At 35.1% G+C, this 26,879-nt stretch overlaps 1 protein-coding gene across 2 annotated transcripts in view; it reads left to right on the top strand.

The window, feature by feature from the left end:
* Nucleotides 1–26,879, top strand: part of DIAPH3 (diaphanous related formin 3) — a 202,819-nt gene that overhangs the window by 76,245 nt on the left and 99,695 nt on the right. For both annotated transcript variants that reach the window (XM_088159730.1, XM_088159729.1), the window contains 5 exons: nt 5,120–5,152; nt 7,875–7,970; nt 8,898–8,992; nt 15,832–15,933; nt 26,302–26,541. In XM_088159730.1, the coding sequence (XP_088015856.1) occupies nt 5,120–5,152; nt 7,875–7,970; nt 8,898–8,992; nt 15,832–15,933; nt 26,302–26,541 (566 nt within the window). The remainder of the gene's footprint in view (nt 1–5,119; nt 5,153–7,874; nt 7,971–8,897; nt 8,993–15,831; nt 15,934–26,301; nt 26,542–26,879) is intronic.

Below are 26,879 nucleotides of genomic sequence, written 5' to 3'. Positions count from 1 at the left end.
TTTGCCAGTGTAGTAAATTAAGATATAAAAATGAAAAAGATATTTCTACTTATTCATGTGAATAAATAATAAATACTAATGTTTTCAAAACTTGCACGGTAAGAAGAACTAAAATTAGCATGTATGTTGGACTTTAGTCTAGAAATAAGCCAAGTCATGCTTCTGGAAGCTATTTAGTGAAGTTTAAAGTGTTTTGATATCAAACATAGTAATGAATTCTTCATTAAAAGATTAAAAAAAACAAAACTAGTAGACTCACCTAAAAAAACCCACAGCATAGTTAAGGAAATATAGAGACTACAGTATATTAAACATATTTAACAGATGCTACGTATAAGCATCCATATAAACAGCAGAAGCCTCATCTTTGAGTGTCTCTTTTTCATGCAGGTTTCACTTAGAAGTATATGCTTGTATTTTAATTCTGAGGACTTCAGTAGGTTTCTGATTGTAAATGCTTTGCAGTTTAGAGCTAAGGTGTTAAATTTTCATACTATTGAATTTTAAGCATGGATAAAGACGTAATAAAAAAACTACATGTAAGTATGATTTAGTGCATCATAATTGCCTTCCAAAGGAAAAAAAAAAGAGTAACACACCTTTTCTCCTGCTTCCAAATGCTGAAGCTCTGAATTATTTCTGTTTGACCAATAATGAACTTACCTCCAAGCTGGGCTTTGGGGGAATACCCCATTAGAGCAAGAAACATATCTTCCATGGTCAGTAGAGTGATTTTTAGAATAGGTCAATAAAGTGGACAGTAACAGATTGCTAAGACCAGCTGGTATTCACCCTAGACTTCTAAGGGAACTGAAGGATGAAACAGCTGAGCTATGAACTGTGCTGTGTAAACTATTACTTGAACTTATGCCAACATCAGAGGAAAGGAAGCAAGGTGACAAATGTGATGACAGTTTTTAAAAAGGCTTGAATATCTACAATTGCCAAAGTTGATACCAGGGGTGGACATATTGTGGATAATCAATGATAAATGATAGAATTAGGTAACAGTTTAAGAAATTACTGATACACTGGCAAAATAGGGTTTTTGGAACTGTTAGGAAAGGAAAACAAAATAATAAGTAAAAGTGTAATTGTAAAAGTTCAAGCTGTGCCCACATCCTGTGTACTTTTTGTGGTTTCCTTTCTTCTTAATAATTAAAAGTATAGTAGAGGTAAAGCAAAACTGACCAAGATTATAAAGTCTTTCTTTGTGCAATGTAAATTGGAACTCCATGCTGAAGGACTTAAAGTTATTAGGTTTAAAAAGCAGCTACACAAATGTGTGGAAGAGCAATCTGTCAAGGACTATTAAACGAAAATATTTTGCTCTGGAATTCAACAAGGTCTGAAAGGTAACTGTTGAACACCAAATAGTGGAGGGGAACAGTTGCCATTCCAATTTACAATCAATAATGTTATGGTGTTTCTTGAATCAACTATGTTCCCTTTGGGTACGAGTACACTCAGATATGTTATTCAGCTTTTGATGCCTTTGACAAGTGATGCATCAGCTTTGTAAGGCCCAAACAGCTAAATCTTGATAGTAGGAATATATCTTAGAATGGGGATATCTGGAAACTATGGAATTATGTGTCTACTGGCACTAGACTCTGTTCTGCTGGGAACAGCAGTATGTTTTGCTTTTCCCATGGAGCAAACTCCAGTGTAGCAGAAAGCTTATTTCAGCCTCCCCTTTTATCTTTCCCCTCAGACAAGAATTAATGAAGTTTCAGATCTTTCCAAGAGTGAATCAGTCTTGGTTAAAACTTTCAGTTCTAGTGGGGAGCCCAGCAGGTGTTCAGATTGTAACTAAGAGAAGGATTATTCTGATTTTGTATGCCATATTCCTGTGGGCATTTTAGTTACTTCTTAACAAATAAGATTTCAGGGTTGTTTTTTTTTCTTCAGAATTTTTTTTCAGCTACTATTAAAAAATATGAGAGTTTAATGTTCTTGGTTTAGAATGAACTATCATTTAAAACAGATCTTTAAGTGATGAGCAGTCCCTGATGTTAACAATTGTGTTGATACAAGTCTTAGGTTGATTAGTTTGGAAAGCAGACTATTGATCAGCTTCCTGGTCTTTCAGTGTTCAGGCATTCTTCCTACTTTTGTGGGCTATGCCTGGTAACCTTATTTTATCCTTGTTTTTATTAAAAAAAAAAGCGTTTTCAATGCTATTCTAAAATTACTTAGATCTAATTCACAATTTCTTTTGTATTTTAAAGTAGATTGTCACAAATGACTGTGCTGGTGAACAATTCAATATGAAATATGTCAGTGAGCTATGGCACCTGTGTAGTGTCATGGTCTAGATAATAAGCTTGGTGCTTGCCTTTTCATTTTTTTTTTCTTTTGAGACTAAAGGTTTGTTTTGTTTTGTTGCTTCTCATATTATAGAACAGTAGTCATGCAGCTGTTAAAATAATCTAAATCTTCAAAAGTTTGTGTCCTGTCAGTCAAAAGACACATATTCCTTGTCTGACCTTTGATTTCAGCACTGGCATGACCATAACTGGAATACTGTGTCCAGCTTAAGGCTCCCCAGTGAAATAAAGACATGGATGTACTGGGAAAAGTCCAACTAAGGGTCATGACGATGGTGAAGGGACTGATGCCTCCCTCCATCATGAGAGAGCCATGAATGTTTAACATGGAGAAGGGAGGCTCAAGTGGGTCTTGCCAGTTTACATAAATACCTGAAGGGAGAGTACGAGGAGGATTGAGCCAGACACTTCTCAGTAGTGCCCAGTGACAGGTCAAGAGGCAGTGGGCATAAATGGAAACATGGGTGGGTCCTCCTGCACATCACAAGACACTTTTTTATTACTTTGAGGGAGACTGAGCACTGGCACAGAGTGCCCATGGAGGTTTTGGACTCTCCCTCCATCTTTGGGGATATTCAAAAGCTGCGTGAATACAGTCCTGGGCACCTGGCTGCAGATAGCCCTATGTGAGTAAGGGGATTGCACCAAATGACCTCCAGAAGTCACTTCCAAGCTCAATAGTGATACTCCACATTTTGGCTTTAAATAACTAAGAAATTCTTCAGTATTTGTTGTTTAGCTAGAATCTCTTTTTCTATTAAAGATCTGTTCCTTTGATTCCAGATAACTTTTAGGAGATGAAGACTCCAGGTTTTCAAGCTGAATACCCTGCTATATGGGACACAAGATATAATTTACTTTTAAGAATTAGACTTCTATACAGACTAAGTAGACATCTACTTTCATAATGACACTTGATATGGGTACATCCTTTGAGTCTATGACCCCAGGCTTGTTCTTTCATTTTTCAGTGAAGAGAGAATGCAAGATGACTGTTTTAGCTAAGAGGCTAGGAAAAGTGTAAAGTCACGTGTAATCTTCAGTACGCTCTGTTACTTAGTGACAAAATAACTCTACTTAGTGATGAAATAACTCCACTGAATGTTCTGTGTAATGTAGTTTTCAAGTTTCATCTGAAATAGGAATTCAGAATTTAAAAATAAGTGTTAACATCTAAATGTTAAGATATATTCCTTTTCAAGCTTGTATTTCAAAGGTTTTGGTTTTTTCCACTACGATGATGTATTTTGGAATATTTTTTTTTTAGCATACAGATGCACAGACATGATTTTTCTTACAAAGACTGTGAGTAGCAGATTATATCAAGACCTGTGGCAGAAATAGAAATGTGTATTGCAATTCATGAATGTAGATTATTTCAGTGGTACCAACCACGAATGTAATTGTTTCAGAGTTTTACAGAGTAGCTCTGTAGGATCCAGTCCACAAAATTATGAAGTGCTGTTCTGCAGCTTCCAACAGTAGTATTTGTAAAACAGTCCTGTCATCACTTTTTTCAGGACCCTAATTTCAGTCAGGTCATTGCCACAGATGGAGGTAGTTGACTACATTTGAATGGATCTGAATTTGAAGGAGACACTAAAAGCAATCTGTTCAGTATCTAAAACTCCTTTGAGGTATTTGTGTGTGTGTATGTTGGCAACCACATCTGTTAATTTTAGAGTTAATAAGGATGTGGGATGTGAAGATAAGAGGAACTGTGAAGGGTGGGAGGTACATTCCATGTGTTCCAAAGTGCTCTAGCACTTTGTTTCTCCGCCTGAGAGAGCAGAGCAGGAGCATCAGATGAGGTACAACTGACAAACGCAGCTCAGGGACCAGGGCCTTATGTGTATCCTGCAGTGGGGTAGATTTAGCATATAGACAGAACTGTAAAGGGTGTGTGGTTTTCTGTTGTGTAATAGCTGAAAAAAAATATACTTTTGAAAAAGTTAATGCTTTAGTGAGATCAAACTTCCAGAGCTGTGAGAACTGTCTGTGTATTTTGTGATCCCCTGGTTTCTTCTCTTATTAGCATGGTACCATCTCACATCTATTTCCTTCAAATAGTAACATCATTTCTGCAGCAGCTGCCCACTCCCACTAATCTGTTTTCTTTTTTTCCACTGAAAGCAGATGTTTCCATTTTCTTCTGTATACTTTAGGTTTGGTTTAGGAGTGGCACTCCCTCATTTAGTGCCCCCCTCCCACCTTCAGTGGGAGATAAAAAAGGCAGAGATCATGGGTTGAGATAAAAGCAATTTACTAGAAACAGCAATGAGATAAGAACAGTATCAGCAACAATATTAATAGCAAAAGTTTACAAAAAGAGAGTGATTTACAGGTAATTGCTCACTGAGGGGGAGAGTAAACAAAATGGTGGACAGACCATCTGCCTCCATGTTTTCTCCCAAGCCCAAGACAATGAAAAAAATGGCAGACAGATCATCTGGTTGGGACCAGTGTTACCTGACCACTGAGTTTGTCGCATGGCTCCCTGGAAAAGGAATGCCTCCTCCTTCCCCCTCTTTTTCAGGAAGCAAGAGACACACCCATTTCCCTCCTCCCTAGCCATGAGGTGAGATGGGATTGAATAACACAATGTCTTGGCCATGCCAACATGGCTCCACATGACACGTGTCCTTGTCCAAAACCAGGACATTATCAAAGGAGGTAAAAACTTCTAGAAACAGTAGGAGGTATCAGAGTTTTCAGTGGGAAGCAACATCTCAAACCAGCAAGAAAAATAATACATGTCCTCTCCTTCTTATTGCTACTAACTGCGTAAGGATGTGGCCTGAATTCTGCTGAAGAAGTATCATGTAAGTAATTTAGTTTGTTGAATAATTGTAGAGCTCTGCATACAATTCCTGCATGAGTTTCTTAGGGTAGATATGTCCTATGCTTATGTGTTTTTTCCTTAGTGTTGTGATGACTTAAGTAGTGCTTTAACATTGTGCATAACCTCCTCCTGGGTGAAAATACCTGAGGCTATTAGCCAGTCCATTTGCAGCATTGTTTCTTGATTTGGAAGTAGGGAATTAAACAGTGCATGTTTAACTGTTAATTCTTCTTGCATGTTTGTGTGTCTGTATTATCTCGGTTATTAGACTTGTAATGAATAAATTTTGCTTTCTATTGCTGGAAGAGACAAACTTCTTTTATATTTTAAATTTTTTTTTTTTTTTTAATTTATGCTCCAGTTTGAAGCTGTCAGGGCACATTTAAGAAAATTAGTAAATTTAGATAATTCAACTTCTTTTTATTGTGACTGCAAAGGAAATTATTTTGTTTCTTGTAAAGTTCTAAGTTTCTTTGCAAAATTCCAAGGTAGCCATAAAGATTTTATTGTATTTTCATTAAGGCATGAAAATTGCTAAGAACCTATGCTACAGGGATGTACAGATCTTCTAGGAGAATCTGCAATTCTAGCGTTGATAAAACTTTGAGGCAACTCAGTAGTCATGTTTTTAAGATTCGCTGTTGTCAGTATTTAGTTGAAGAAGTTAAGAAATTTGAGAAGTCTGTTCAAGTGTGTAACTGCAGGAGAAAACAGTCATGTGATTCTGGGATCTGCAGCCCCTTGACATACTCTTCTGGGTTCAGTAAGGACTCTTCAAGCATAATCAGAAAAAGTGAACCTTTAATGCTAACCTTCTTTTTTTCCAGTAGCTTTAATGTCATTCTCTTCCTTTGGAACCTGGTACATAGAGTTCTCACATTGGTGGTGAAAACCTGCTTTTGCTTTCACATGTGTAGTAAGCAGGGTGTGCAGTTTTTCCTGGTACAGGAGAATGTTAACCATTCTGCTAAATCTGTGTGAAAAGAAATTCAAGGCCAAGAGGATTTTGTGGGTAGACTGGGAACAGATAAAGAGGAAGATTGTGGCTTCGTAAACCATTTTCCAGGACCCTGCTTATCAGCCCTTCTTCTAAGGACTGCTTTATGTCTTAACTTAGTGATTTCATTTTTGCAGGATACAGGTTCTTTCCTGTACTGTGGCATGGTCTCAGGAGCATCATGCTGCCTAGCAGGTGTAGAGTATCAAAAGTGATTTAGGAGATGATTCAAATTTGTGTTTCCACCTCCTTAGAAGGGACTTGAATCTGGTTCCTGCAATCCCTGTGTGAGGTCCTGAATTCCTTATCTCTTTGGTTGTATCCTAGACAACTAAGCTCAGAGACCTCAAGAGGTCATTTAGTCTGTGTCCCAATCCTTGGCAAAAATTACCGTGCTTTGAAAAACATTTTTTAAGAATTATATAGCTCTTAAATATCTCTCTCAACATTTTCGCAATTAATTTCAGCTTTGAGAAATCCTCTTGATAATTCATGCTTATGTCTAGTTTTGTCAAGGATCATCAATGAGCTAGAAATTTTAATCCTATATCTCCTTGCCAGGACTTCTCATCTATACCTATCTCCTTCAGAAGTCAGTAGCACATTATATTAGCATAGCATGTATTCTACTCTCAAATATTTGAAGCATGTATAACTTAATTTGGAACAATCATACTGTAAAAGCTTGGAAACTAATTTCATTTGTGAAATAGTATACAGAATTAGATAAGCTGTAGCAATACATTTGGTAAATAACATTCGACAGTGAAGATTTGTGGTGGGGGAGGAAGAAGGAAAAGTTTAAATAAAAGGAGTATTTTGTATCATGTATTATTGTAAAATAATACAACAGCAGATCATATTTAAGGAAAGATTTGTGTGGTTTTCGCTTTTTAGTTTGTTTGCATAATAATCTCTACTAATACTTTATCAAGCCTATGTTGTTAGTTTAAGTGAAATTCTTATGACAATGTGTGACTAATGAGAAATAAATTCAGCTTACACAATGTATTTGAGAGATCCTATTTGTGTGAATTATTTTCTACTTGTATGAATTATTAAAAGAAAGAATAAGCCAAAATCTCCAGCAATGTTAATATATGTTTGTAAAATCACTTTGTCTTTGTGGTATTTTGTAATAATGTGATTACACCATATATTTAAAAATACATCTTTTTGAGGGAGGAAGGAAAATAGTTCTGTGTATATACCTGTATGCTATATAGGTATATAACAACTCATTTATATTCTAAGGTAATGTTAATTTTTTAATAAGCCAGTGATCTTTGATCATTTTGGTGCATATAGTTAGACAAAAGCAATCACTAAAATAGATGTCTCAGTGTGGAAACATATTGCTATGTTTTTTAAGATATGTTATTGTTAAATCCCAATTCATGATTCTAGCCTGGCCAGGGTAACCAGAGCATGTTGCATGATAGTTCAAATATCACTTAATTTGTACAATTAACATTAGCATGTTTATTCAGGTCCTATATATTAAAAAAAAAAATCTAGAAGGCTAACAGCTGAAAGATTTGACTGAAGAGTAAAAGTTTTGGAATACAAGCAATACATGCAAAACCTCTCAATTTTTTCTCTGTGGATTGACTATGCTTGATAGCAAATATGCTTTCTGAATTCATGAATGTTTCCTCTAAATATTAAGAATTAACCATGATTGTATTTGTGTTTACTTTGGCAGTAAAAAGAGAGGAGGAGGATTTTGAAGAAAAGAAATCCATTAAGAAACGAATCAAAGAATTAAAAGTTTTGGATCCTAAGATTGCACAGAATCTGTGTAAGTAGATTCTGTTGTTTTTTCTTTTTTTTCTCAGAGTAATGTATAAATATTCTATAAAAATGCCTTTCTCTTTTGTGTGATTGCCTGGTAACCACTTCTTGATTAAATGTGTTTAAATATGTGCATACTGTTTTTAAGCCCAAACATGTGAGTTGACTCAACTGAAACACTTAAAACGACCCCAAAAGCAGTTAAAATTATTCCTTGTTCAAGACTGTATATATTGAAGTGCAAGCATGCAGCTATGTATCTAATCCATCTATATTTTCAATATATTCATCAAGGAATATTGGATGCCCTCCTTCCCCTGCATGTCCCCACCCCTTGTCAACCAAAGGATGAAAATGTCTGCAGCATGTCTGCCCATCTCATGACCTTTATAGACACTAAGTGATACTCGGTATTGTGGAATAATATGCAAACAAAGAAAATAAAGTTTTGATGCAGAGGAGCTCTAGGAAGAATAGGTTCCTAAATGCCAGCAAAGATTAAATAAGAAATAATTGTATTATGGTGACTAAATAAAGAGTGCTTATAAGAACATTTTGTTTTCTATTTCTATGGTTTTGGTTTGTCATGGTCCTTCTTTAAGAGAAGGCTCTGAGAAGATAATTGAAAATATTATAATTGTCACCTCAGCACAAAATACTGTAATAGCAGTGATTCTTCTGCAAAGTACACTTGTCTCTGACTGCTTATGGAAGTCTGAACTATGGAACTATGACTGCTTATGGAGGCTGGAATTGAAAGAGAACAGTAATTAAAAATACATTAAAAATTGTTGTCTCTTACCTATATTACTTGGCATAGTGTTTGTTAATCTGGAGATGCTATGACCTTGCTATGTTTTGTTGATGTTTTTTGAGTAGAAGCAAGGTAGTTGTTGTCTTGCTTTCTTCATTATTTGTGGAATTTTTGTTTTAGCAATTTTCCTTGGATCTTTCCGAGTGCCTTATGAAGAGATCAAAATGATGATACTGGAAGTAGATGAAACACAGCTCTCAGAGTCCATGATTCAGGTAACAAAAGTGGCACTTTAAATCCCAGTACTTCAAGAGAAGCATCTCAGTAAAAACAAACTCATACCTAAAAAAATTCTTAATGTAAACTTGGCTAGTAATTAACTGCAAGAACGTTCTTTTCCTCTGAACAGTAGTTTTTGGTTTTTTTTAAATTTGTAATGCTAATATTTTTATGAAAGCAGCTTGTGTTGTTTTTGGCTGTGACTGAGTTAACTTCACAGTGGCTGGTATGGAGTTATGTTTGCATTTGTGCTGAACATGGGGTTTATAATGCAGAGATGGTTTTGATATTGCTGAGCAGGGCTTGCACAGAGCCAAGGCCTTTTCTGCTGTTCATACTGCCACACTGGCAAGGAGGCCGGGTGTGTATGGGAGGTTGGGAGGGGACACAGCCAGGACAGGTGACCCCAAATGACCAAGGGGACATTCCAGACCGTATGGCATCATGCTCAGTATGTAAAGTGGGGATAAGAAGCTGGAAAGGAGATGGAGTGTTGTTTTTTATCTTTTCAAGTCACCATTACATGTGATGGGGCCCTGCTCTCCTGAAGAGGGAAAACCACCTTCCAGCCATGGGAACCACTGAATGAATTCCTTGCTTTGCTTTGCTTGTGTGCATGGTTTTATCTCATCCTATGAGTATTCTGGCTTTTACCCTTCCAATTTCTTCCTGATCCCACTGCAGAGAGAATGAGCTAGTGTCTTCTTGGGACTTGGTTGCTGGATGGGATTAAACTATGACACAGCTGAATTTGTATTCTCAGTTTTCCATAATGTCCACACCAAAATAGAGACTTTTTCTTGGGTACATATGAAGTTTTGTTTCTTCCCTACTTACCAATTTTTTCTTTGCTTTGTTTTTAGTTTTTTGGTATCTGCTCAAATCTCTGTTTTATTTGTTTGGTTTGTTTTTTAATTCTTTGTTTGTTACAACTGTAAATGTAAATACCCTAGGGCATTTACAGCATTCACCACTTCTCTTCCATGGAGCTCATTTAGGTAGTGTCTTCCCTTTCAATATTATTTTTTTAAAGCACAAAGTCAAAAGAAACTGTAAGTTCTTCTATATACAGTGATATTTAAGGGTTGAAAAGCTGAAGAATTTAATGAAATAAACACAAAAGAATCATTTTAGAACCATGGGAAAAAAAAATTTGGAAGGATTGTCTTGAAGTCATTTGAGCCAAAGCTCTGCTCAAAGCCAGGTCAACTGGAACAGTTTGATCAGGGCCTTTTCCATGAAATTTTTACTATCTCCAAGACTGGAGACCCCATAGGTTTTCTGGATACCTTTTCCAGTGTTGAATGCTTGTAGTAGAGAATGTTTCTTTGTTTATCTAACTGGAATCTTTATTGTGATACCTTGTGACCTTGGTCTTCTAGTGTACAACTCCAAGAAGAGCTTAATTGCACCTTCTTTGTACCATCTAGTTGGATATCTGCACACATTAAGGAGCCCATGAGGCTTGCTTTCCTAGACTTCAACAAAGTGACTTCTCTCAGTCTGTCCTTGCCTGTCATGTGCCGTATTCTTGAGTCATCTTGATGGGTATCAGTAAATTTGAAAAGATCTGTCTTTAGAAAAATTAGCTGTATTTTGGATAGGACTCTGGCATGCACTGATGAACTTCAAAATTTTCTATTATGGCTTATAAATGTCAAAACATAATATATCAATAATTGATAGTTATTGTCTATCTACTAGTAATGTAGTATAGGTTTTAAATAGCTAATCTCTTCAGCATACTTAAAAGTGTGCTAAAGACATGGGTACTAGTCCCTACTGAAACACGAAGGAAAGGAAGATTGGTTTTTTAGAAACACCATTTTTGCAGGAATGTTATTGGTTAAAACTAATACAGGTATCAGGTTCATAAAATCAGTTGTTACATTAAGACTCACTGAAATTCAGGTCTGGCTTGTACTGCAACACATAGGAGCTCGTATTCAGATGTCAAAACAAGACAAATCTGTATTTGTGTGGTTTTCCTGCAAAATAAATTTCCAACATATCAACATCTTACTGAGGAGGCTGTGCAATGCTCAGCATGCCCTTTTTCTTCCTGCATGCAGTTTTGCCCTTCTTGTGACTTGGATTTCAAAGATATTTAATCTCTCTTCAATAATTTGGACTTCACTTTCCCTAATTCATTGATGAGATGTTTCTCTTAAATATTTGAAGGAGCAAGCATGAACCATCATCTCCAGTGACAGCATATATATAATCATTGTATAATTCTCATTCTTTTGTTCAATGATGAAGTTAATATTGCCAATGAAACTATTACTCTAAGGTTATTAGGATGAACACAGTTTACACTTCTAAATTTTTTTAGTCTAATTTGAACTTAGATAACTTTTCCAAGGTTTTTTTCATGCTCAAGAGCAGTGTGATATGTATCTTTATTTTATTTGGTGTAGTGGTAGAAATTCCATATGGTAGCATGAAAAACTGAGAGCTGGAATATTCTCTGCTGTTTTGTTAGGCTTAAACTCTGTCTCAGATAGTCTGTGCTTGCTCTGAAATTCTCTCAAGCTATTTGATCTTAGCACTGTTAGCATTTAGCTTGTTAGAAAAATTAGGTCTTCAACAATAAAATGAAGCAACCTGTAAAAATAAATACTCTATATAAAAAATATGAAAAACTCTTATTTTGACAATTTCTGTGTGTGTTATTTAAAGAAGCCAAAACTTATTTTTGCGTTTAGACTCTGGGGAAAAAGATCATTAAACCATTAATGGGTAGTTAATTCATAGCATACTTCTATGTGAAAATACAGCAATCTAAGAAGAAAAAATTTATTTCACAGATAGTTTTTTTTGTTTTGTATCATAATTTTTAATTTCTTCTGTGGACTATTATTTTCATTATAATTGTATATGCCTTAGGATAAAGAATGTCTAATTTTCAGTGTATTTAGAGCATCTAACACACCCTAACCCCACTGGAGCTTTGCAGTAGGCATGGCTAACAATGTAATTGGATATAACTTTTTGACACATTGCTGATGATCTTGTGGCTCTATTAACTGGTATTAAGAGTAAAATATGTTGAAAGTCAGTATATCCAGTAACCTCTCTACATAGTTGGCATCAAAATTGAATCCAAAGTAGTTTTGACAGTGGTTGAGCTCTTTTGTATTTGCTTTTGGAGGGGAGTGAACAATTTTATTTAAGAAAAGGGGTGGAGAATATGAAGAGCCAGAAGTGAGAAATTATAACCTACAAGAGTACAGTGATATTAGCAGCTGCTGTGATTGTGTAAAAGTCAGTGGAATGGAATACAAGTGATCATGTGCACGATATCCTATATAAACACAGTAATATAAATCACTCAAGAATATAGACTGTATTTTTTTGCCAAGTGAATAATCACTTGAAGACCTAAATCTGGTGGAAAAATCAGTGGAATTTAGGCTTCAAATTAAGCTTGCAAGTTTGGGTGTAATAATATTTATCAAATGGTTTCATCCAAGTTGCTTGTTTCTGGGTAAAACAACCCTGTAATAACCTTGAAAAAGAGACTGAGTTTAAACATGAAGAAGGGCCTAAGACACCCATCTTTCTTTGAAAATGGTAGAACAATGTGCCCCATTGCTTCAAAAAGTTGATATCCACCTTCATATGTACTAAGGTTACTAAATGACTTTAAGTATCCAGCTGTATATCTCTATTTCTGCCTTCAAAATAATTTTCAAATGTTGGAACCCTGAAGCCTGGAAGTTTTGAACTTTCTGTGCTTTCTGGCACTGACCCTCAAATGAGCACTGCTTTCGACCTTAGACCTTGAAGAATGCTTGCAAATTTAGGTGATAGAGTTAGAATCACCTGTGTGTAGTTTGGGTAGAAGGGTGTAACATCACATGGTGAAGCGTTCAGAAGTTAGAGTTTTAGAATATAATAATAGACGTGGGACAAGATGGATGTTCTGGGGCATGGTCTTTCTCTTCCTTCTTGTTACTTCTTCTTCTTAGTTTTAGGTAGTAGTTTTTAATTGGGTAGAAGGTACCACACTGCAGGTCGCAGTTATTTTGTCATTGGGTCAAAAGTATAAATAATAGAGATGTTAGTTTTTAATTGGACAGTTAGGCCTTAAAAGACCTTGTAACAAGTGAGATAGAACTCCATTTTGTCATTTTTAGCTTGTTAGCTAGAAGTGCTGTAGAACTCTCTGTACTATAGATAAGAATTAATAAACAACTGAGTCTGAAGCAGAAAGTCCTGTCTCTCATGTGTCAGTCCTGACTCTGACTGAAGGCAGAGGAAAAAAGATTAGCCACTGATATTCAAGTATGCATTATGACCATACTATGAAAAGGTGTTCTGTGTATTTCATCATTTTGAGACAAGAGAAAGTGTACACGGGTTTGCAACCTTATTGCTAATTTTCTTCATTCTTATAAGTTACCTTAGACAGTATAGTATTTCTCCTTTTGAGAAATTTCTTACTTTAAGGAAGTTTTTTTGTTTAGCTGTGGCTGTTGTGTTCAGTGGATTCTAATATCACTGTTTCTGAAGTTGGAAATTTGTTCTTAATCCAACTTCTGTTATGCTTAAGAAATAAAATGTATTTTCTCTCCATCTGTCTCCATCCCTTTCCCTCTACCTTGCTTCAGTTAGAAATTAAATCTAGTGCTTAAAAATGTAAAAACTCCAAAAGTCATGTTATAATCCAAAAAGTCATTGACTAATTATTGAAGTGTTTCCTGTGACTGAGTCAAAATTCTTTCTCCTGCTTATTCCTTGTTTGATATTCAAAATGTGTTTCATCTGTAGCTGTTCAAAAGCTTTATCTGAACACCATAAAAGCCACTTTGATATCAGCTGCTCCTTCAGTTCTGGTTGCTTTTTTAAAAAATATTCTGACACTCAATATTGAAAATATTCATCTAATACTTGACTGCTTTTGTTTTTTGAAAGTTTTGTGGGCAGTTTTCTTCATACGAAAACTCTTTCTGCATCAAACAATAACATTTTAATTTCAGTAAAGATTAAGGAATTGTATTATATTTAGAGCTGTTTGTGGGAATGTTGGATGTCAAAAAAAGAAATAGGTGTGTTATGAATTTCTAATTTAAAATAACTTTTTACACTTTGTACCCTTTCATTTCTGCTCAGTGTTACTGATTTAGTGCCGGATATCTTCATCCATAATTAATAAATGTAGTCTTTTTTATAAAAATGTTTTCCAAATGGAATAGTGGTAAGGATATATATGATTGCTGTTCCACTAAAAATCAGTTTGACCATCTCCAAATCAAGCTCCTAAAATTTAAACTTTACATTATTGTTTTAAGCATCATTGTTCATGCATTTTTAATAGTTCTGTCTTTTCTTACCAAAATCCTTATTTGAGCATGGACATTCTGTTGTATCAGTCTACTGATTTAGGGATATTTTACAGCTACTACTTAAAAGAGTAAAATTCATTCTTCTTAAACTAAAGAAGTAAGTTAAGTAAAGCATAGGTATGACTTTTTAACTGTCTGGCCCCACAGAGGTAATTTTTATATCTTAACTGGCTGAATGTCCTGTAAAAGAAGGAATTAGGATCTTTAGTGGGTAAAATTAGGGGTTTTTTAAAGACTTTCTGGTGGCGATTCTGTTCACTAACTGAAACAAATTCTTTTTTGCTCCTTGTATATCACTAAAGCTATTTACTTGAAAGGTATATAAAACAAATGTTGGCAACCAGAATGTCTGTCTTTTCCACCAAGTAATGGGGAAGTTCTAGAGTTGGTCTTCTTGTTTCTTCCTTGAAATATGATAATAGGTAGTGAGGTGGCTGCATTTCCTAGACTGGCTTCAGTGTTAAAAGGATTCAATCTTCAGTTCAGTGCAGGAGAGTGATCTAGCCAGTGGACCAGGGAGTGTTTTAAGAAAGGAAAATCTCTCTCATGTTTTTCTCACTGTGACAGAAGCTTAACCAATGTGTAACCAGAAACACAAGAGTCATAGTCTGAGAAAGACAGCAGGCTGTAGGGACTCTGACTATTGTCTGGTAGTTGCAACAGTCTTCTTGGGAAGGGACAGAACTGGGCTACTGACTCAAATTATATACCATAATTGTTTGAGAAGCTTTCTATTTCCAGAACAGCAGAAAAGCCATTTTTAGCTAGCCTAGCAGAACCTAATTAGAGTGGGGTTCAGATACCTAAATGTGTGTGTCTTTATGTAGATAATGTGTCTTAAGTGTTCAGGAAACTCCAGGGAGTCAGAGGAGTTTTCAGATGAACAGATGAAGGTGAAATGTTTGATTCCCTTACCTGTGTTCACAAAACATTCACTTATATGTGTCCAGGCTCCCCATATGGACTTCTGAATTCAGCTGAAGCTGAATTTCACCTCTGATTTACTACTTCTGGCAAGTTTTCAAGCTAGGTAGTAGTGTAAGTAAGTAAGTGTAATGGGTTTAAACTTTTGTTTTGAAATGCTAGAAAATTAATTATTCTTTTTCATAATACTTTTCATCTAGTGTTAGTAATTCTTGTAATTCTTTGGATGGTTATGTTATACTTGAAGTTCTTGTTCTGTTTGCTTCGAAGTGTTCTGTTTACATAGTGCCTATCAAGCATATTCTTTCTTTAGAAACAGTTTAAAAAAATACTATGGAATTGTGTAGAATCAGTGTCAGGTGCTGGCAGTATTGCATTACTTATCTTTTACACTCAGAATTAACTCAATTTGCGTGTTGCTATGTAGATTCTGCTGTCTTCAGGGAAGACTGTTGTCTTTGGAGTGTATGGTAATAATGCATATGTAAACCTGTTTGTTTACAATAAGAGAAGCAACATTGAATCTGAGATTTTTAAGCCTATTTTATTTTTCTTTATAGAATTTAATAAAACACCTCCCTGAACAAGAACAATTGAATGCATTGTCTAAGTTCAAGAATGAGTATAACAATTTGTCTGAGCCAGAGCAATTTGGAGTTGTGGTGAGTTCTGTTTTATTATTGCTGGTTTTTTGTTGTTGTTGTGGGGTTTTTTTGGTTTTTTTTTGTCTTTTCTTGAAATACAGCTTTAATATAATATTATAGAAAAAAATGGCAGTTACTTCTTCCTAAAAGTGAAGGGATTCCCGACTGGGAGAAGAATACAAGTGCTGCCTTTCAATTGGACTTTTGTTGGATGTATCCATGGATGTGGAAGGCATGATTATTGAAATATTGGTGCAGGAATGATTTTGGATTATTTTAGTTTTATAAAGTAATTTACTTTTGCAAAAGAAACCCATCCAAAACTGCAAAAACTTTGGTATTTTCTGTGGCAAAGTTTCACTGGGAGATATAGAGCTATTTTTGAATTTCTGTATCTAAAATAGTTGGGCCTTACTTTTGTTTGCATTAATCTTAACATTTTCACGGAAGTTTTCTACACTTATGTTTTTCTTTCTATTCTCCACATAAATGAGAAGAAAATAATGTCATAGCAATCATGTTAACCTATTCTGCCTCCTGCCACCTGGATTTTATACCATGTTCTGTCAAGAGTACACCTATTCATTTTTTCCCTTCCCCCTGGAAAGATATGTTTGTAATATCTTCCAGGCTGAATTCACCAAAGGAAGACTGGAAGTGAAAAAAAGAAAATGCTAGTTCAGTACTGGCATTTGATTCTTTTTTGTGGAAATACAGCTTGCTCCTAATAGCTCATAATTCATAATTGGTAATTACTTCATCCAGACAAACTCAAAGTAATGCTATGCAGATTCCTGGTACATATATCTATACAAGTCTTTGATTTTTCTTGTCCATTTCTGGAGTTTCAACCTAAGGCGGTTATTGCTAAGATTATCTTCTCTGAGGGAATTTCCTTTGAGGGAATAAATAATACTTATTCAGTTAGATGGAATTATCAGTTGATTAACAGTGTAGGTAGAGTTTTGCTGTGTCTGGCCCAACTTTTCTGATAAATTAAAAAAAATAAAATAAATTGACAATATGATAAGAGTTCTTATATATAAAAAATTTGTGGAGCTTCTTTTCTGAAGAGACAACCAGTTTCCCACTGAAAAGTGCAACTCCATGCTTTTCCTGCTTTTCCATGCAAAACATTAAAAAACAAAGTCCACAAACAAGACTAAACCCCATCTTTAAGTTTCTGTGGTGTCACAGCTTTTGTGCAGGTAATAGAGGGGATTTCAGAGAACAAGCTACAATGTTTATTACATGAAACCTTTCTCATTCCTGTTCCAATGAGGGAAAATTTGAATAAGTCACTTTTTAAACTTTTATGAATATGGAATCATATCCATTTATTTTTCATCAAAATTCTTCAAGCTCCATCTGGCTCTCTTGTATCTTCTCTTTTATTATTGGTCAGAGAGCAGACTGAGAAATTCCACTCATTTCTTAGGAACCTACTGTTCATGCTAATGTGAATCTTCACATTATTGCTGGTTTTATTGGTTTTGTTTATTTTTCCTTAAAAATGTTGTTGTATCCCTCATTTTTTTTCTGTCTGTTTTAAATGAGGAGAATCAAACTTGAATACAAAATGCAAGACTTGAAGTCTTTTAGATGAGTAGTGTTTTATAGTTATGCTTTTTCAGAGAATTAGGAGATTCCATGTTAATTTGCTCTGAAGTTGTGATTAAAGGAACAATTAAACTATTTGACTCCTAAGGAAGAAGCTAAATAGTGAATTAATGGGTAATTACTACTTGTGTGATTTTTTTTTTTATCATGGAAACCCATTATCTTTCAGGCTTTGAATTGAAAGTCAAGATTTGATACTCTGAAAGAAACAGCAAGACACTTGGCAAAATATTGGCTTGCTGTGACTGTTACAGTATTGTATGTTTCAAGCAAAGTTGATTAACTTGTTGTTGGCTTAAAGACATTGAGGGCATGACTAAACAGTTCAGGTTCCCTTCATGAGTGTGGCTTGTGGTTTTGGGGTTTTGTTTGGGTTTTTGTCTTATGGTTGTGAAAATTTTTCTTTGTATTCACCCTATGAGTTAGTTTTGTGGTTTCTGCCTTCTCTTTTTAAAGTTATTTATCATTTTTATATTTTCTGTTCATTCAGCAGTAAGTATAAAATAAATCCTTTATGGCCCTTATCTTCTCTTCCAGACTCTGGGTTTTCTTTAGATAAACTACTTTATTTTCCTCTAGGTTCTTTCTTTCACTTACTGCAGGCTGATGTCTCAGAGCACAGATATTATCACCTATTACTGTGGGGCTTTGTTTTTGTTTTAGGGTTGTGGGGTTTTGTTTTTTGAGAGGGGGAGAGGGAGGGACTTGCACAGATTCATTTAACTATTTCATGAAAATTACATTAATTCTGTTAATCTTACTAAAAATTTAGTTTAGTATTGTTACCATTACTTGATGTTATACTGATTGCTGTATTCCCTTGCTCAAATTCATGAAGTATGCTTGTGCTTGACAAAAAATAAATACTCAATTGTGTATTTTTTTACCATAGTATTTGTTTTGTACTTGGTTTTGATTACAGCAGTAAACTTCCTCCAAAACTTCTTTAGAACTTCCTTAACCTTCATATTTTTTTCTTAGTGGTTTCATTGATTACTGCAGAATCACAGAATATTCTCAGCTGGAAGGAATCCACAAGGATCATCAAGTCCAACTCTTAAGGGAATAGCCCACATAGGGATCGAACTCAAACCCTTGTCTTTACTAGCACCATGCTTAATCTTCTATAAAATTTGATAATGAAGGAGATTATCATTGTGCAATATGAAACCCACTGGAGATGAATGGAGTTTCATCTAGATGTTCATCTTGGTAACTGTAGAGAGAAGGTTGTGTTTTGGTGGTTTTTACATTTTTTACGTGCTTCTTTCTTCAATGGACAGTATAAATATTATGTTGCTTTAGGACTTTAGCAATGTTGATTTGTTTTGTAGGTAGTTCTTTCCTACTAAGAAAAATGTATCATTTTAGAGAATATTTTTTCCTAATTTTTGGTCATCATATCAAAGAAATGTTTAAGGAGTAGATAATTTAGTAATTTTAATCTCAGTTGTTTTCAGTAGAGTTAATGTAACAACTACTAGTTGGATTTATTGATCATCACTGATACTTTGAGTGCAGTAATCTGTTAAGTGTTTCTTTACTGAACTGTTACCATACCATTGGTCAATACATTATTCATAAGGAAGTTGGATACAAGCATCTTCCAGCTCTTCAGAACCTGAATGTTCTGAATTCTCATAGAATTCCATTCTATGATTTGATGTACACTTGTTTATTTACAACGCCTGTAATTCCCTGTGGTGTAAAATAGTCCTAGACCATATTAAATTTATTATATGGTTTGATATCCATAAATGTAATACAATTTAAGAAATAAAAGTTTTGATTCTCTTTATCAGACATCCATGTACCTCTAGGTCTGACATTTCAGCGCGTTTTTCAGAAGGCACAGAGGTGCATGGCAATATGGCAATGTTTGGTCCCATATCAGATGGTTCCAGATCTTTGCAGCACCACACATCTGCCTCTCCTCCCTCTCTTGCACACACAGCAATGCTAAGGCTTCAAGGCCTATTCATGCTAATATATTTTAACTGTTTTTGCACTAGGAACCATTACAAAAGTAATTCTGAATTGATAATGCTGCGTGCATAGAGCTGACTCCAGTAGTGAATTCCAGCATGAGACAACTGGAACAGGTTGCCCAGAGAATGTGGATATTTTCAAAACCAGCTTGAACAAGGCTCAGAGCAGCCTGGTCTAGTGGAAGGTGTCCCTACCCATGGCAGGGGATTTGGAGCTAGATGATCTACAAGATGCCTTCCAACACAAAATATTCTATGATTTTATGTAACCTCATCAGTGCCTATAATCCTTAGTGGTATAAAATGGTCCTGGTCTATGTTAAATTTATTATATGGTTTGAAATCCATAAATACACTTCTATTTAATAAATCAAAGTTTCAATGTTTTTAATAAACACTTCTAATGTAAAAAGTTTCTAATGCTTGACAGAATGCTATTAGTAGACATTCTACTTCATGTGTACTAGCATTCTTACATATGAAAATACTGTCTCAAGATCCACATGTGATAGCTCCTGCTGTCTTTCTTTTCTGATAATCTGAGACATTCAGAAAGATGTTCCCATATTGGCTGGTAGTAAAAAAAAAAGAAACAGATTTTTCCTTGATCACTTATATTTGCTCAAAGATAAAATTGAGGGAATTACAAAATATTGTTTCAGAAATAATTAATATTCAGACCTTGTGAAATTCACTGACAGCTAACCTAAATAGAATTTGGCAAGCAGTCCTCATGTGGCTTCACAGCTTGTTCACTGATGGATGTGTTTTTAATGAGTTCGTACCAAAGGAAAAGATTTCACTAGAGTAAATTGAAGATTAGAGTGAGGCCTGATGAAGGCTAGTTTGTCTTAAATAATTCAGCAGACACTTAAATTGATCAATTCCATATTCAGCTGATAGCTTCACCTGTATGTTCTCATTGAGGATAACTCAAAATATATTAATGTTTTTTCACTGTTGTCTGGAAAATATCATACTATCACTGTTTCTGCAGAAGTGTACTCTGCCTTTCATAATACTTGATGCTTGGACACAGCCATTCCTACTGACATTTCAGTCTGTTTAAAATTCTGAAGTGCTGAAGTGCACCTGGGCTGTGAGATATTTTGATTGTGTTAATTTCTGTCTGCAAACCTTATCTTCTGTGTCTTCTAGATGTCATATGTATCTGCTGCTCTGCCTTGTCAGTGTTCTCTATCAGTATTTCCAGCCTTTCCAGGAATGTTGCCAAAAATTAGCTTTCTATTATATGCCATCTGTGAGAGTTAAAAAAAATCTTTATGACAAATTGCAGTCAAATTACCTATGTTGTTGAGAAGGAGAAAATCCTTAACTCCTGTAATGTTGACGTATTTCAAACCTTGAACCTAGGTAAGGTTGGAGAGCATAGCTCGAGAAACACCTTCTGAAACTGGCCATCATGAATGATCTGCACTGATCTGACTATTTGCAATTGCCATTGGATTGGCTTATATTACTTCCTTTGCATCAGTGAAAGATTGTGATGCCATATTATAGATGAGTGCTCCTGTAAATGCTTCAGTACCAGCAGGTCTTATTCTTATCTCTGTTTGGTTCCAATAAAACCATTTTGGGCAGTTAATCTAAAGAATTAAAAAAAAAAATTGTCTTACTGTTGTCTGATATTAATTCAAATGGCTAAGTGGGTGCTTGTTGTTTGTTCTGGCACACACATAGGCTATCTCAGTTTTCTTCTTGGCAGATATCACTGCAGCTTAAGAGCAGGAATGTTATTTCTCTGAAGGGTCCCCATCTTTTGCTTACAGCCATTCACTTAGCACATTCTGTCAAGGGCCTATCCTGGATCTGATTTTATGTTTTTCTTCGCTAGTAATATAAGCAATCCTCTAATATTCATGTCAAGCTTTATACATCATAAGGAAAACACTTCTGTGTTAAGTAAGGACCATGAAATGAGGCATTTATTTTAATGTCAGACTTACCAGATTTTTCGATCTGGAATGCAGTTACATCTGATTTACTTGTAGAAACTTTTCTCCATTTGGTTTAGTACTATAATATTTGATTTTAAACTCCTCAATGACATCTGCCCTTGACTTCTGGTGTTAATTTATTTTTGCTACCTGTATGGATTAGAGGTTTTACAGAGGATTTTTACCTGTCTTAAACTCTTGACTTGGTTTCCCACGAGGGAAGCTTTTCAGTTTAGTAGCATCTGCTCCATATGTGTCTTTTAATGAAAATAGCCTTTCAGACATCTGTTAGGGCTGCTAAAAATAGAAGAATTTGGGAAATTCGGACCTTCCCCTTGTTGGAAGATTTCTTTTTAGGAAAATATCATTGATTAGTTTCAACTTGTAAAAACAAAAGCTGTCTGCATTCCAAACTGATCAAGATGTCAGTACATCTAATTGTATTTTTTGGATAAGACCAAAAAAAAAAACCCAGACAACTTTCTTTTCATAGAACTTAGCTTTCTGTGAATTTCAGCATGAAGACTGTAAACGCAGCTTATTTTGACAGCTGTGTTGTAGCCCCCACTGGCAATTCTGAGATCTGCTCACTGACCTTGCTGGGCCATCTTTGTTGAACATAATGCAATCCAAAACAGTACTAGGGATTTTCTGCACTGTGAATCAGTTCACTGTCATTCACAAGACAAGAGAAGGCTGCTTGTGTGCAGCTGGGAGTTAATTGATAGATGTTGTCCCCATGTCACTTCCACTGCCTTGTATTCTGACCTGAATATCCTTTAGGAAAATACTGGATTTGCAAGAAACTTAGTCAATAGTTCAAATTCAAGCTGTTTATAATTCCAGCTGGAGAAGCAGAGTAACAGGACATGCACTCTATTGCTGCTAATAAGACTGAAAAGTAATTTGTTCAAATATTTGCATATATACATATATATATATGTGTCTATATATCTATCTCTATCGTCTGTATCATCTATATCGATACTTGATTTCTCTTAAGTAATTTTAATTTTGTGTTGGCAGTTCTTGACTTTAATGTCATTTCCTTGAGGAAAAAGAGTGTTTCAAAAGTGAAGACAGGTGAACTATTTCCACGTATCCATAAAAACATGTCAACAAAAATGCTGAATTTTATTGTGAATTGACTTCCCATACTGTGAAATAATGTTTGATCTTTCCAGAATGCTGCTGGTTTTCACTAAGATTTAGGCATGTTGGCTGTCCTTTTCAAATTGAGCAGTATGTTCTTTTATCTTCTTTAAACATGATAAAATATCTGTTAAGGTATCAGTCCTTCCCTATTTGATTTTTTTTCCTGCTTTTCAAGTGCCTGGGTTTAAAGATAAGTGTCAGGAATTCCCACTTGGCACTCTTAGGAGTTCACTGATGCTACAGTGGTGAAAGCCATACATTTTCCACGGGGAATGGTGTTCCAGTTTGCTCTCTTTAGTCAGCTTGGCTGTAACTGTTATTTTACTTTTTTGGATGAGAACACTTTCAGGTGGTCTGACAGCCTCAGCACTGTTGCTCCTTTTAAAGAAGATATGAAACTGAAGTGCTTGCAGTGTTTTTCTCTATGAGCTTGTGACAGGAATGAAACCCCTTCAGTGATCAAAATGTAGTGTCAGTGGAACTTCTGAGATGCTTTCCTTTACTTGACATCAACAGAAAAAGATAGTGAGAGTACACATATATCAGATTGCACATTCTTGTAGTTGCCTTGTGATTTATACTGTATTTGAGAGAAAAACCTGTCTTTACTGTTCAATGTGAGGTCTCTGAGAGCTGCTACTGGTAGCTCAACTCATAAGTCAGTTCTCGTTTTGACTTGCTTGTGAGACTCTTCTCGTGGACTATTACTTAAAGAGTAGAACAATTCATTACCTATACACTGAGTTCTCTGACATGTATAGGTTTCTACTTCAACTTCCTGTTTTAGTTATTTGGATGGTTTGTTTTCAGAATTCCACTATCTAAACTGAAGTAAACTTATGTCCTTATATGCTCATTATAAAAATTATAGGGTATTAATATAAGATGGTCAGCGTTGCAACACTTAAATTCTTAGCATCTCTTGTGGTAGGGTATATGGATTTTACAGTTTGAATATAACTGTGAACTACATGTCACAAAAAAAGCCATATAATACTATGGGAACTGCATCTCTTCCCTTTTCAAATATTGACTTAGATAACAGGTAAAGAAATAATACCAACAACATGTACATGGATTTCAGAGCATTTTCAACAACAACAACAAAAATAATACTAGTAATAACAATAATAACAATCTCGGTGGCATTTCTGTTGTGTTTCTGGCATGCGTTCCTGTTTCTAATTTCTTAGATTACATATTTCCGTATTCAGCCTTAAGAATTACATACTTACATACCAGACATTGAATTTCTTATAGTTCAAGAGGTTCTGATGAAAACTTTGCACCTTTTATGCAGATGTGCATGCTCATATTTGTGCAACACATCTTTGTGGTTGAAAGTTCATGATTATATCAGTTTCAAGGATCTGCCTGTCTGAAAAACTAAGAGTAAATAAATGATACATCTTCTATTGATTCTGTAGCATCTTGGGTTCAATACCATTTAAAATCAATGCAATTTACTCTGCATTTCTTTAGTTTCTATGGTTTAATATTAATGATCATCTCTAGCACCCTGAGTAGGGTATTAAATACTAAAAATCTGGATAATTTCAATGGGATGTTGTGGGTTTTTTTTTTCTAGTCTAGTCGAAATTTTTTTTGGCTAACTTTAGGATAAATTTAAAATTAAAAATATTGTTCTCAAGATGCTGAGAAGTGGTAGTATTGCATATACAAATTTAGTAAGATAATTGAGGAAAAGGAATTAATAGTAATTCCTCCTGATAGTGCTGGGAGAATGAATTTGTGACACTTGCCTCTGTCCACTACCTTAACATTCCTTTATGTAGTTATTCTTAAATTAGGTATAAAGTTGTTAGAGTACTGTGTTAATTTCATGTGGAATTCAGGTATTTCTGTTTCTATTTTGCTTTGAAGTGCCCTGTTCAAATTCAAGACCCATTATCCATATTTATCCATTCTTAACTAAGAATTTTACCACACTTGTTGGACGCTATTTCGTATAGTATAAGAACAGAATATCTGCCTACAGTTGGTACTCAGTTAATAATGTTCAAAGTGTACATTTTAAGTGTTTTACTTGACGACCATGCTGGAGGCAGTCAGTGGGCTAAAGTGAAACAGTTGATTTTCCACCTAGTTTAATCTGAAAGACATCCTGATTGTGTGCTTTGCTCTACAATGAAAACCTAAGTACAGTTAGTGGAAATGATTTCTTATTTTACATCAAGATTTTTTACCTGAACTAAAATGCAAATGGTGTGTTTACTTCAATAAGACATCATCATGTGGCTGCACAGCTATGAAGGCATTTCTGAAATGGCCTAGTGACATAAAATGTTAACTCTACTTGATTTTATTTTCTTCTACTGTCACAGTAAAACCAATAAAATAGATTGTAAATTCCATCCTCTTCTGCTTCTCTATCAAACCGTTTGGATGAGACAGCCTTCAGTTGCACTACACTTAAAATGGATGGAGTGTCACCATTATCCTTTACCCTGAGTCTCCTGGGATAATCAGTGCCATATGACTTATGAATGTTGCACTGTCAGAGGAATTTTCACATCAGTAGACTAGATCTGTGTTGAGAAACGCTCTGTGAAACCTTAGGTATCACTGTGGTTTGGAGGGGGAGATGTCCAATTTAAAGGCAAAAGTTTAAGGCTATTTTATGAAGCCTACTGCTTTGTAGGAGAAGTGCCAATATTGTTGCTTCTTTCTTGCATCAAGAAGTACTGGTAGCTGGAAAAACTATATTCCTTATTCAGAAAAAGAAAGTAAAAACTTAGTTTAAGATTCTGGGAATTGTAAAGAAATTATTGTCTTGAACCTTGCCTTGAGAAGGAAAAAGGCAAGTATGAGGAAGGAGATCTTATGGAATTCATGAAATTGATGAGAAAACAGGGATAGGAAAAAATAAGATAAGCAGCTCATTGAATAATTTTTTAGTGTTTCTGGTGTGGATGTAGTAAACAATGTGCAAAATATGTCTGGAGTGAGAATTCAGTGACCTAGTATATAAGAAGATCAAAATTTCTGTTGAAAATACATGATTGGTAAACCATAGAAAAAGCCTTTTGTATATGATCTACAGAAGCTGTTTTCCTGGGAGCATTCAGCTGCATCTAATGAACGGTATTAGGTTAGTATACAGAAGTGTAGAGGGTATGAATATTGGTATATTTTAGTGTATACTATATTAGGTGTTTCATAGCTGAGATTTTTTCAAAACTGTTATTTTCCTACAAGTTTATAATAGGCTATTATTGACGTCATCTTTCAAATATTTGCACCAGAAAATGAGATTTGTCTTGTTTTGATACATCCAGAGTTATACAAAATTTGTGAACTACTATCATTCCTTTGCAACTACTGGGTCATAAACTTGGATTAGTTTTATAGGATTTGGTATATGAGTTGACAGATGTGATATATGATGACACTTTATCTTTTATTGCTTACACATACTAGTTATTTGGAAAGGATGGGGGCAGTTCCTATTAACCACAAGATGGGATTTCAGTTGCTTACCCAAGTGTCTCTCATTCATTCATTCATTTGCTATCAGTTATAGCAGATATATTGCTTCTTCAAGCCTGTCACACCAATAAATCATTTCAGAGTGTATGCATTTGTACAGTGCCGAAGTGTACCATGAATTTTAAAGGAAATCTTCTATTTTTCTTTTCAATCAGATGAGCAACGTGAAGAGACTACGGCCACGGCTCAGTGCTATTCTTTTTAAGCTTCAGTTTGAGGAGCAGGTGAACAGCATCAAACCTGACATCATGGCTGTCAGTGCTGCCTGTGAAGAGATAAAGAAGAGTAAAAGCTTTAGCAAGCTGCTGGAACTAGTATTGCTAATGGGAAACTACATGAATGCAGGTTCTCGGAATGCACAGACCTTTGGATATAATCTCAGCTCGCTATGTAAAGTGAGTTTTGAAATGTCCATGTTGAGTATTACATTCACTTTTTTTTTGTTTTTATTATGCTACCTAAATCCTCTGGTTTTGAGTTTTTCCTGCAGTTAGTTATTTCCTTGCTGTTTTATTTTCCTTGTTATTGGCATTAGTTGATAGTTTGAACAGTATAGCTAATTCATGAATAGTCGTCTTAAAACTGGTTTGCTTTTAATCACTTTTAAGTGATTCTATTTTGAGGGAATGATAAAAAACCCAAACTAAATAAGGTTATGTAAGGACCTGATCACTGTGATCATAACAGTTTTGTAATTTTGATGTGTCTGAGCACGTCTAAGGCATCTATCACA

Source organism: Sturnus vulgaris, chromosome 2 (genome assembly GCF_052056855.1).
Source record: "Sturnus vulgaris isolate bStuVul1 chromosome 2, bStuVul1.hap1, whole genome shotgun sequence".
Classification (NCBI taxonomy): domain Eukaryota; kingdom Metazoa; phylum Chordata; class Aves; order Passeriformes; family Sturnidae; genus Sturnus; species Sturnus vulgaris.
This window is presented reverse-complemented; position numbering and strand designations above follow the sequence as displayed.